General features: G+C 36.3%; 1 protein-coding gene across 1 annotated transcript in view; it reads right to left on the bottom strand.

The window, feature by feature from the left end:
• Window positions 1-4,016: 4,016 nt before the first annotated feature.
• Window positions 4,017-12,493, bottom strand: part of RBM25 (RNA binding motif protein 25) — a 25,904-nt gene continuing 17,427 nt past the window's right edge. Inside the window, exons 10-18 of the mRNA XM_009080969.1 lie at window positions 12,368-12,493; window positions 11,985-12,074; window positions 10,387-10,460; window positions 9,530-9,680; window positions 8,852-9,176; window positions 7,658-7,932; window positions 7,118-7,216; window positions 5,785-5,832; window positions 4,017-4,681 (exon numbers count right to left, since the gene is read on the bottom strand). The exon at window positions 12,368-12,493 is cut by the window's right edge and continues 18 nt beyond it. Coding sequence (XP_009079217.1) covers window positions 4,589-4,681; window positions 5,785-5,832; window positions 7,118-7,216; window positions 7,658-7,932; window positions 8,852-9,176; window positions 9,530-9,680; window positions 10,387-10,460; window positions 11,985-12,074; window positions 12,368-12,493 — 1,281 coding nt within the window. The 3' untranslated portion in view covers window positions 4,017-4,588. The remainder of the gene's footprint in view (window positions 4,682-5,784; window positions 5,833-7,117; window positions 7,217-7,657; window positions 7,933-8,851; window positions 9,177-9,529; window positions 9,681-10,386; window positions 10,461-11,984; window positions 12,075-12,367) is intronic.

Here is a 12,493-nt window from a genome sequence, read left to right as displayed (position 1 = left end):
GCGAGGGTGGGAGCCGAGAGGAGCCGCGAGCGCGTGGCTGGGCAGCGCGGAGCGAGCACCGAGACTCCCGGCGAGAGGAGCCTGGCGGAGCAAACCTGCGGGTCCTGTTCGCCGCCAGATACACGGGGCTGCTAGGAGGAAATACACTGAGCGCTTGTTTCCAAGACATGCGAAGCTAGTAGCCCTGTTGTAAAATGCTCCCTCTATAAAGCGTGACGAAAATAAGTTGAAGGGATATCTTTAAATTTCAAAATAAAAATGGTATTAAAGGTCAACACATGGAGTCTTTTCAAGAAACCTCAAAGTAGAGCTGTGACGGGTTTGCAGAAGAAACGAAGGCAATTTCAAGCTTGAAATTGTTATAAATGACTGAGTCCCCAAACAGGATTGCTTAATTTAAGCGCTGTTTGCTTGCTTAAATTCACGAAATAAATTGAAAATTTTGACTGCAATCCTGTTTGGGGACTCAGTCATTTATAACAAAACCTACCTTGCTATCCATATTTGAAGCGCAATCCACGATTCCTGTTTAAAAGCACATAATCCAATCGGGCTACTAACATATAGGAAACACTATGATACATGTAATTATTCTGAATGTAAAAAAAAGCAAACTCTCTGAGGGACCCTGTAATTCTGCACGTTTAAAACAATGCTGTATTTCACTATTTGACTGCACCACAGGAAGATCTATGGTAAAATGAAGTGGTACAGAAGCATTGCACCTAAAAAGCATGGTGACACAAATACCAACTGTCAGTAGGTTCTATGCATATGAAATGCATTCAAAAGAAGCCATTTTTAGAACAAGTGATGCCTAACCATTTTTTTAAGGGGGGGGAACCAAACAAAAACCCAAACAAAATACTGAACCAACTAGATGTGAGCATGCATCTTTGCCATACTGTTTTCTATTATTAATATCAGTTTGATCTGTGATGAAATGTCTGTTAAACAATACCTTACACTGCTCATACTACAGGGCTGTGTACTGATTTGTACGTCTGTATGTACTACATCTAATGTTTTCACAAAGGATAAAGCATAAAATACGAAACAAGTGTGACCCAATTGTAATATAAAAATCAACAGCTTTGTTTTTATGTGTATCTGCCCTCCAAAATATTACTCCTGCAAGCAGCTACTCAGCAACCCCATTCAATAAAAGGTCTAATGCTTCCCTCTCAGTAATAGGAGAGCATTAGTAGTAAGAAACCAAACTCACTGTTTGAGGACTTCCCCCTGCCCATATTTAGAGCCATGATAATCTAGCTAGATGGTTATTTTTAGTGCAGGTTCCTTCTTAAAGAGAATGGAGGAAGGAAACAGCTAAGATTAGAAAGACCAAATCAGTATGTGACCAGGTTAAATATTCTAAGAACAATCAAGTCTCTTACCAACTGAAAGGTAATACAAAAATACATAATTCTTGGTAATGGATCTTACTTGCTCATTGTTTCCCATTTGTTTTCAGTGCATACTAATGAACAAAAATGATACTTTGTATTTTGTACTCATATCCCAATAACACTGAATGGCAATTACACAGAACAATTATCAGAAGGACATGTGCCATGTTAAAGTGTAAAGCCTCATTCCACAGTGAAGTCCAGATCAACAGTCCTGCTGTGTAAATACTGATATTTTTCGTCCTCTACACACTACATGGAACTTCTGAAGGAATTTTCCATCCCAAAATGGTTCATACTATGGCATGCTGCACTGAATACCCCGTGGCCACATATGTACTTTCCTAGTGTATCTCACTCTCAACATACTCTTAATCTGTGCATTCACTAACATAACACACAGTGCGTATTACATCACGTATTTAGACAGTTTAGTGTTGTAATATTGGCAAAAAAGGAATTTTCTACCCCGGATTTCCCAAATTTATCTTGAAAGAATTCTGTTACTGCATGTCAAAATAAAAAATTAACAAATAAAAGTTACTTTCTGTATTAGAACCTCAGCAGTACACAATTCCTGTTCTACTCCCCAGCAGAGACACAAAATATATTACCAGAGAAGTAATAACAATAATTTGAGAAAGACATAAAAGTAGAACTGACTTTATACTTCCATTCTGAAAGAGGAAGATTTGTTAAAGTACTTTCATAAGCCAAACCAGAGAAGCTATAGTGAACATTCCTTCCTTCTTCCACTACTGAAGAAAACCCCAACTTTCACAAAATTAATTTTTTTAGGATGCCATAATGAGTTCATATACCTATTTACCAAACTCTAACACTCCAGCTTAAAATTTTAGATGTCTTTCTCACCCAGGCACCTTCAGTCTCCTTGAGTAGAAGCTTATGTCCAATGCTCATAAAGTTTCAGTTTAGGGCAGAAAAAAAAAGATCAACTGAAGTTTCACAACTTGAGCTTCCACTGAAGAATCTCAACATAGACATTGGGCAATCATATAGTCACATAGTGGCATGACAATGCATTTGCCACACTTGTCTTGTTTAACTGCTACTACTGAGACATTTACCAGGTCAAAGGGCATTCATGAAGTTCACTCACCCTCTTCTCTATTTACTACAAACTGAGCATGTTTTGAATTTATTTAGAATGTGAAAAATTTTTTGAAAATGCTGATTCAAAACTGTATTGTGAGAATGGGGAAGTAATTTCTTAGGGTAACATCAAGTTGCAGAAAAAATAGGAAGATTGCAGCATACAAAAGCATGTAAAAAAACATTCTCACACAAACTCAAGCACAACATAAAAGTAACACTACACTTAGAGAACATTTTGTGGTGTGTAGTATCACAGGGATGGGAAAGAACATATTGAGGTCACATCTAAATTTGCAGGGTTTTAATCACCTGATATAAGCAGGAGGTAGTTTTAAAAAGACCCTCACCTCTAATTTGGTACCGCTTGATTCAGAAAGCAGTGTTAAATAGAATTGCATGCTGCACAAGACTCCAAAAGAATATCAGCCCTTAAATCAAATATATACATTTTTAATATCTGAAATATTTACATGGTGGAACCTTTACATGATCCCATTTGTTAAGAACAGTGCTTTCAAGTGTCCTCTCCAGATACAAAGAACTAGTAACTCAAGGTCACAGTTATTTTTTCTGAACAGGTCAACCTGTATCCTTCAGTTAAATACAATACAGAGATACTGAACACCTTTACTTAATTTGTTTGCTATTAAGAATTGTGTTTTAAAAATTAAAAAGATTTTTGAGACAGTTTGCTCCCTGGAACAGAGTCCTCTTGCAATCAAAACAGCTCACAGCACATTATAGATTTGACTTCTTACCCAGGTATGAGATAAAAAAATGCAGTTTACAGTACATGTCATCATTTATATCAGCCTATTCATAAAAAAAAACTTAATTTGTTTGCTATTAAGAATTGTGTTTTAAAAATTAAAAAGATTTTTGAGACAGTTTGCTCCCTGGAACAGAGTCCTCTTGCAATCAAAACAGCTCACAGCACATTATAGATTTGACTTCTTACCCAGGTATGAGATAAAAAAATGCAGTTTACAGTACATGTCATCATTTATATCAGCCTATTCATAAAAAAAACATACAAACTTTACAGTACATGTCATCATTTATATCATATCAGCCTATTCATAAAAAAACCATACAAACAAGGCAGGAAAATATTACCCTCTTTTTGTGGACAATAGGCTGCATACAGTAGAAAACAAAAGTCAGGGCTATTTAAACAGTATGGATAAAAACAAGACTTCAGCTTTGTTGGAAAACTTATGATTTAGTTTTTGTCAACTGTTATGGTCAGTTACATCCAAACAGGGTTTTTTTGTTTTGTTTCTAAATATTAAAAAAAGTTTTAAAAAATAATTTCTTTTAAAAAAAGACATCCGATTATTTTGGAGACTGAAGAGACAGTAGGCAAAGGCTAAAATGAAATTGAGCAGAAGATATCCTAGGTTTACAGAAAAATACATCATTAAATAGCATTTACTGAACTGAGGTCCTGCTCTTGTTTTAACTGAGCAAAGAATATGGGCAACAAAGTACCAAGACTTCTGCTGGTTCACATCAGAAGGAAAAGTTGGAAGGACCTCCTTTTCCAGAGTCAGATGAGGAGGCCACCAAATGAACACACAAAGCTGTTCTGTGAAAACAGATCAAGCCACTTATTTTTAATTAAAGTTTTGACCATTCTTTAAATAAAGACGGAAAGTATGTCCCCAAAAAGCACTGATAAACGCAGTAAAATCCTTTGTCTTCATCTGTAACTGATATAGTTCCACATTAAGTGCAAATGTTCTGCAAAACAGGGGATATTTTTTCTTAATATTTACAAGAATCAGAGTAACATAACAAAGAGCATGTACAGTAGCTGCAGCTTATAAAACATACCGGTAATTGTACCTTGTGAATTATAAAGAGAACCAATGCAGAATTCAGGTAACTAATTGAGAAGGGTAAAAGGGGCCTCAGAGCAGAGGACAAAAAAATTCACATTTTCTACATAAAAAAATACAGGTCTTGAGTCTCTGAGAACAGAGAAAATTCAAAGTCTTTGAATGATGGGGGGGAAAAAAAGCCCAAAATTGAAATGGAACCCTAGAAGCAAGGAGAATGCTTTATTTCACTAGGCCAATCTTCTTTGCTTCTGTCTCATATATCAACAATCTCCACATTTTGACTATGAAAACTTCAGCTTCTTCATCTAGTACCTGTAGGAAATACACATTTTATAAATTATTTTAAAGGACAGGCATTCCAGTTATAAAGACTAATTGTCAATACATCAGAACTACAAAGGAAAGGTAGCATAATGCAAGTTAAGTCTGTGAGGGAGGAACTGAATAAAACTTCAGTGAATTTGTCTGTCCTGCATTTATCACTGACTTGACTAGGCTGTAATTATACACTTGTATAATGCAGCTGTTGAGCACTAAGGGAAAAGTATCAGTATCCTGGACTCCAAAGGGGTTTGGGAAGAGGTAGATAAATGGCAGGCTTGGAAAGAATATAAAACCAGGACATCTACATGTGGTATTTTCCCTTAATTATCTCCTAGTCTCTGGTCATTTTCAGCTTTGAACTTCCTTGGCTATTTATTAATTCAATGGATTTGTCTTCCCGGAACTTATTATCCAGTCTTTTCTGGAACTCATACAAATTTCTAGCACACACAACATCTCTCCGGAAGTTCCCCAAGTCACTCACTAGTCACACAAAGAACAACCTACTAACTTCCACTATGCATCTGATTCCTAACAATTTTGCCTCCAGGATTCCTTATGGGAAGAGAGTGAGCGATTAGTTTTTATTCACCATTCAGTGTATGAAAACACGGTGAATCAGTAACATTATTTCATAAAGTTTCTCTCTTCCAACACCAGGCAAAAATGAGCTTCTACTCTTCTAGAGTAAAATCACCTCTTGCTCATTAACTGGGAGAAGACCCACTAAACAGCTAAGTAAAATCTAGTGACAAGAATGAGAAGGAATAAAAGACTGGATTTCTGATACAATTCTGTTATTGTTGATTCTTACATCTACTCTTAGGGACAAAAATCTTTGTTGCACATTTCTGAATACTGAGAAATTCTGAACAGGGATTAGCAATTTCTACCTAGGTGCTATAGCGGCAAAACAACACCCATGATAGCATCATCTGCTTCACTGAAACAGCTTTTGTATGTAATGCATGCTTTCTATGTATGTTCTATGAATAGAAACTATTTCTGTATGGATTCCTGCTATTTTGCAGAATTGACTGCTAGCTTCAGTAAAACGTAGAATGCATATCAGTTACACAACTACTGCTTACCATGGCAACGTCATCTAGTATGCTCTGTGGTGAGCTGTGAGCCATAACCTGAAAAAAAAACAAGTGTTTTTAGATTGAAAACCTGGAATAAACCATCTAAACATCTTTGGACAAAATCCAGTTACATCCTAAGGATTCTGGATACTTTGCATATGCAAAAAGCATTTGCAGTTCATTAGGTCCCAGTATTAGCTAAGGCAAAAATTACTATTAAACTGCATCAGAGTCCATCATAGTGAGTGATAGTTTCTGGCCAGTTACTCAGGAACAAGTTCCAGGAGGCTCCAGAGATTTACAGGTCCTATATTTGCTGGCATTTTCAATTAAGCTCCTCTAAATTTAAGGAAGGAATTCCCTTTCCTTCAAAAATGAACTGCTAATGGAAGACAAAGGCAAAATTCTCCCTGTGTCACTCCTCATAACTGGATTTTCTATCTACCTGTTATGCATTTTAATTTTTTTTCAGAATCAAATAAATTGTCTTTCAAGAGCAGAAAATTACATTTATTATGCATATATACACACACATATATAATTTAAGCATGGTGAATACTCAACACGTGCTTTTCATTTTCTACTAATTAACTGTGTCACAAAACTATCACACTTGCTTAGCCTCTCATACAGTAGCCCTGAAAGATAAACCAAGACAAGCCATCACGAATGTGAGTTCCATGAGGGCTGAAGAGTTTTCGAAATTCCCTATTGATGAAAAGCCATGAAGTTTTCCTGACAGATTAAAAACGCAAATTAGAACAATTTAGGTTTTCATTTGATGGAAGAAGCTATGCAGGGCTTTAGTTTAAACAAGTCATACAACAGCTAAAAGCTATAGCAGAATGACTTCTAATGCCAACTCTAAACCCTTAGTATTTGCTTACTACTAAAGGACCTAAAAAGCTTTTTAAGAAATTCATCTAGTTAATCCAAAAAGATATGTAAAAATGATGCTCGTAGCCTTGTTTCCTCCCTGTATTCACACAAAAACTGTTTTTAAGTTAAAAAACATTAATGGCAATCACATACTACTAACTCCAAAATTTAATGATAAAACTATCAGTTAAAAAGTTGCTCTTGTCAATTGGTCATTTCTTTCTTTAACAGGTAATAGAGAATCTAACATCTACATATTGTGCATAAGCTTTGAAAGATGTAACTTGTAAAACATTAGGGCACATATTGATTCCAAGTACAACAAGTGTCTGCTGACCAATGTCCTAGATTCCTGAGAAGCTAAGAACAGACTGCCCCAATTGCAGATAGCACTGTCATTGCTGCAGTTCAAATAGGGAGCAAACCCCAGACTTCAACAAAGAAAGCAGAACATACTAACCTTGGAACAAACAAAGTCAACTAGCGTGGCTTCTTCTTCACCAATATATTCTATTATTTTCTTGTTGATCCATGGTCTAATTCGACGTTCCATTAGCGTCTGGAAAACACAAAACCAAATCAAATAATTACCTTAAACTTCACTGTCTTGAAATAACTGCCAGACAGGCAGCTAGAAGACTCAAACAACTATTCAGCAGAAGATGCATTTTGCTATCAATGGGATAACTATTAGAGATCTGGCATCTGCAAGAGTTTCTGACAGCCACTCAAACATGTTCTTAAAGGACCTTTTTACTCCTTTCATAAAACTGCTAGACAATCGGTAGCAGCAATTCAAGAGAGACCAAATAAAAATAAGCATACATACTTCAGAATAAGGATTATATATGAACAAGAAATAGAGGACTCAAATTTGACTCCATTTGATTATGATGCTCCAAATCACTGGGGTCCCAGCAACACTGTTTTTCTATTCAATTATAAGGTTTATTTGCAAAAATTAAGTCTTTCCATAAATGGTTAAAAGAAATCAACTTACTGAATCCACAATCGACCAGTCAAGAGGATAAGCAAAGAGCTCTGGTTTTGCTGTAGGAATCTTCTCAATGAGGCTCTTAATATGTTTGCGTTTTTCTTCTGTATTGACACTGCCTTTGATATTGCTTTTATCTTCTTCTCCATAATCCAGGGGGACAAGTTTCCTTTTCCGGGGCACATCATCACTGTCTTCATCATCAAATTTATTGAAAACACTGTCCACAGCAAGCTTCTTCCTTTTTACAGCATTGGGCTGATTAGGACTATTGCAGGCACCTGCAACCCAAAAGAGAGAATAACATATTCATAAACTTCAGCTGAAGCTTGTTTGCTCTTCACACATTTCTTAAGTATATTGTATGTTATATAAATGTCTGTGAATGCCTGGCACTGGCTTTTCATCTCTCAAACTCTGTTACAAAAATGGCCAAAGAGGTAAAGATCTCAAATGGAGTTTGTTCAAGATTTTTGAGAAAGAGTCTTCTTTCTCTTCCCTGGAACCATTTAGCACCCTCACTGAGGGGAGCTGAGTTTCTTAGCAGAGGCAGAGCACAGAAGTGAAAGGCTGAAATGAATTCTAATTTAGAAAAAGCATTAATCAGCCTAATACCATACAGCCTTTCTTCATTCAAGATCTACCACAGGGTCAGCTGAAACTGCACAAACCCAGAATACAAATATCCTCACTTCTGCTGCTAGAACTAAATTGTTTTAAGACAGTATATAAACGCTATGCTCAAGTTCCACTCAAAATTGTTATCAATTCATTGTGATACTTTAATAAGAAAAAAATTTTTTTTCTTTTAAAGTGTCTTTTAAAGTAGATGTAAGAGCTATCTTAAATGCAACATATGCTTACATCAATGAAAAGTAGTAATGACTTTTAAAAGAGATATTTATAGACATATTGAAGTGAAAAAGGATGTGGAAGTAACCAATCCCAGCACAGAATACTCCTAGAAAAATTAAACCTTGAACATGCCAAAACTTTCCTCCCTTTTTCCCCTCCAGATTTTGCAAGAAGAGAGCTCTATAAAAATCTTCTGAAGAGGACAAATCAAGCACAGCATCTGGATAACAACTTGCTGTAACTATGCAAAACCACAATATATTTGGAAAACCATGTGGCTACTCAGCTTGACATTTTTTTTCATTTTGATCCCATATGGAAGATTGAAATAACATGTAAACTTACCCAGTTTGAGGCTAAGTCCTATTTTGGGCCGATGCTCCTCCAGCTGCTGTTGTTCAGGTGAATTTTCATGAGGGATAATAATGCCACAGGGAGATTCATCACCAGGTGTGTTAGGGGTTGCATTTCCACTAGCAGATGAAACAGACGGAGCAGAACTGATGGGTCGCAAAGTTGGCTTAAGGCAGGGCTTTTGTTCAGGCTCCTCCTCCTCTTCCTCTGGCTCTTCTCTTTTTTCCTCTTTTTCTGCCTTGTCTTCCTCTTCCTCCTCAGACTCTGGTTCTTGTTTTATTTGAGGCTGCCTACGCCGCTCAGCCTCCTGCTCCATCTACAGTGAAACAAGCAATTAGCAAAAAAAGAACATCTCTCTAAACCAGTACTGTTTGAAAAGAATCTAAAGATCCTCCTCTTTAGAAGATTCTGCTAGGCAAGAACAAATACATGCAACTACTGGCATTTTGGTAAGAAATACCGATAATTCAAATTTGTTTTCAAACTTCATCCAAACACAGATCTGGAAAGTTATTTTTTGTTTGCACTGTTACTACTGCTTATCTGGACTTCTTTTTAAGAAAAAGTGAACAGAGGAAATAATAACTATCAGATCTCATATACAAGTTTGCTCAATACAACCAGATTACCAAGGACTCTCTCTTTCCTGTTAGACCAACAGCTACTCACCCTCTGGAGTTCTGCATCTGGATCTGGGTGTCCTTCTGCCAGAAGGCGCTGCCTAATTTCTTCTAACTCTTCCTTTTCCCTTTTTCTATCCCGTTCATCTGCTTCCATCTCTTTCTCCCTGTCTCGTAGCCTCTTCTGAAGAGCACTACCCCTGCAAAAGATACTTATTTTGTACTTCAAAGAGCATTTCAATGAGAAACTTGTACCACAATACAAGAAATACTTCATACAGATATACCTTCCATTAAATGAAAATAAGATTCATAAGAGCATCTTGCATCCTGTTTTTGCAACAAAGAATCTAAGATATCAGTTCCCAACTCTGCTATAAAGAACCTACTCCATCACATTAAACAGATGTAGAGAACGTGGCTGCTATCTTTAAAGAGAAAGAATCAAATTATTTTATGTTTTTGACAAGAGCCACTTCTGCTAAATTAGTTTGATGCAAATGTTGGTTAGCCCCATGCCGAAGGAAGCTTCCAATCCTTTACAATTAACAAGCTTGTTCTCTATATAATTTATGGCTTCCTTGCAGTGAATTGCTTAGAGGTATGTTTGTTTCCTTCTCCCTGGCCACCTTATTTTGGCATTACACTGATCTCTGCTCTGCCTCACCCACAAGTTAAGTGATAGCAATGAGCAGCTACTCCCAAGCATCAACAAGCAGCAGTAAGGAGTTTCCCTTTTCTCTGTCACTTATCAAGTGACAATGATAAAAATTAGATAATTATAACCCCTACACTGCCACATAATCAGTCAAATACAAACCCCATAAGCCTCTGCCAACAGACCCCACAACTGTGTTAAAATGAACAAAGAGGATTTTACTGTTAGGAATCAATACAATGACGTACCTGTAGTATTTTGGATCATCTCTATCATCATCATAATCTTCTAAGAATTCTTTCAACCGTTTGGCTTCTTTTGCCTGCAAGGAACAGAAATTTAAGTAGTGATTTCTGATTTTCTTTCCAGGAGTTTAAAATTTGGTAATATTATTAATAAGATAATTTTAGATATACTATGCTTCAAACTAAAAATAGTTTTCCAAACAGAAAATGGAAAGGTTTTGGAATTGCATCCATTACGTCCAACAGGGATTGTATCACCGATTTGCATATATGTATATTTTTAAATATACCTCCCACTTTTTTTTATATATATTACAAATGAAGAAGATCAAAAAATTCCTGTTCTTCAAATCCGTAAAGTCCAGTATTGGATATTTTAACATGGCAGCTTAAGTGTATTTTATCAGTGTTGCTTTGTTTCAAGAGCTTTTTAAAAATACTTAGTTATGCACAGAAACAAATCTGACTTGCTTCTAGGGTAGGCACTTTCCTGTCACTAATGCAAACCATGTGGGACTGTATTAATGTACAGGCCTAAAACTGAAGGGGGTGAGAGGGATAGAGAGAAAACTTTTATTTCCCCCCTCTGATAAAAATGAAAACAAAACAAAACAAACCCCAGTTCTTTAGGGAAAATCTAATTTAGGACATTCTAACCTGCACCCAAGCAATATCTTTAAACCAACAGTAAGATATTTCTGCACTCATGACTTTGAGAAACAAATTGAGGTTATGGTTGTAAATTCAGCACAATTTAATGCTGCCATCCACAGCCAGCATCCAGGAGGATGATGAACAGAACATATCCTTGAGTCATTCTCATACATTTTTTCCACACTCGGGGAAAACTTAGATTCCATATGAAACTATCTTATAATCTCCCTGCCTCCACATGTTTCTTGGCATATTTTGCTTTGAAGCAATTCCTAACCCATCATTTACTCAGAACTCTCTCAACATCTTCCCTCCTCTTCTGGGAGAATTATAAAGTGAATTAACACCACTATAATTCAAAATAACTTGTTCAGGCTTTAGCTCAAAACTGTGAGACTACAGAAGTATCTATCTTCCAAATGTGTCTTTTTGAACAAAACTTCCAGGTGTTACATTAGTAACTGTACTAATTTCACAAATAATGAGCTAAGGACAGACATTTTATAAAGTGCTCAGATAGATTAAAGAATATATCATGTATTATAGTATGTTTAGGCACATGGGCAGATTGGAAGTTAAAAACCAAATCTAGTTCCACCTGCATGACATAGAACATACAGTAGGTTTTGCCACAAATCTGATACAAGTACAGGCTACAGATACTGCACAATGATCAGATCATGCTATTTACTTCACACTCTTCTCCCTTCACAGGACCAAGCCACCAGGCTTTGTTTCTCAGACTCTCAATATTACTCCCACTTGCTAGACATCTTCTGTTTTGAGTCTATTAACTCTCCTTTTTTTAAAATTGTATAACAACATACATGGTCTTTATATAAAATGAGAGCTCTACCACTATCCATGAGGAGCAGCAAAATGTTCCCTTCTAAATGGGACCAAGAGAACAAGGTGGAGAAAATGACATGTAACACTGTCAGCCTTACCATTTCCCTTCTTCTTTCTTCTTCCCTTTCAGCCTCTTTTTCGTATTCTCGACTTTTTTTTCGTTCTCTGATTTCCCAGTTTTTAAGACGCTACAACAGAAAAAAATACACTCCAATCTCATAAACATTAAGAACATTAGTACCATTTCAAGTTGGTTTTAAACAACAATCCAAATTAACTGCAGTATAAAAATTTGCTTAATTTTAATTTAAAACATCAGAGGAAGAAGACTGATGTTGTTTTGACAGTGACTTACATATTCTTCCCCAATTCATGTAGTCAAAGGATTAAAAACATATTTAGAAATTACGTATTTTATAGTAGAAGACTTATTATCAACTCTCAAACATTTCTCTAAAGAGCCTTAAAAATCCCAACCTACCTCTTGATATGCAGCTTCTTTTTCACGCAGTTTCCTCTCTAGTTTCCGTCGTTCGTAGGCATCTTCTTCATCTTCTTCTCGGTCTCTTTTCTTATCCTTTTCCCGCTCTCTTTCCCGCTCTCGTTC

The sequence above is a fragment of the Acanthisitta chloris genome, unplaced genomic scaffold (assembly GCF_000695815.1).
Source record: "Acanthisitta chloris isolate BGI_N310 unplaced genomic scaffold, ASM69581v1 scaffold43058, whole genome shotgun sequence".
Classification (NCBI taxonomy): Eukaryota; Metazoa; Chordata; class Aves; order Passeriformes; family Acanthisittidae; genus Acanthisitta; species Acanthisitta chloris.
The sequence above is the reverse complement of the archived record's forward strand: the minus strand, read 5'-3'. Positions and strand labels throughout refer to the sequence as shown.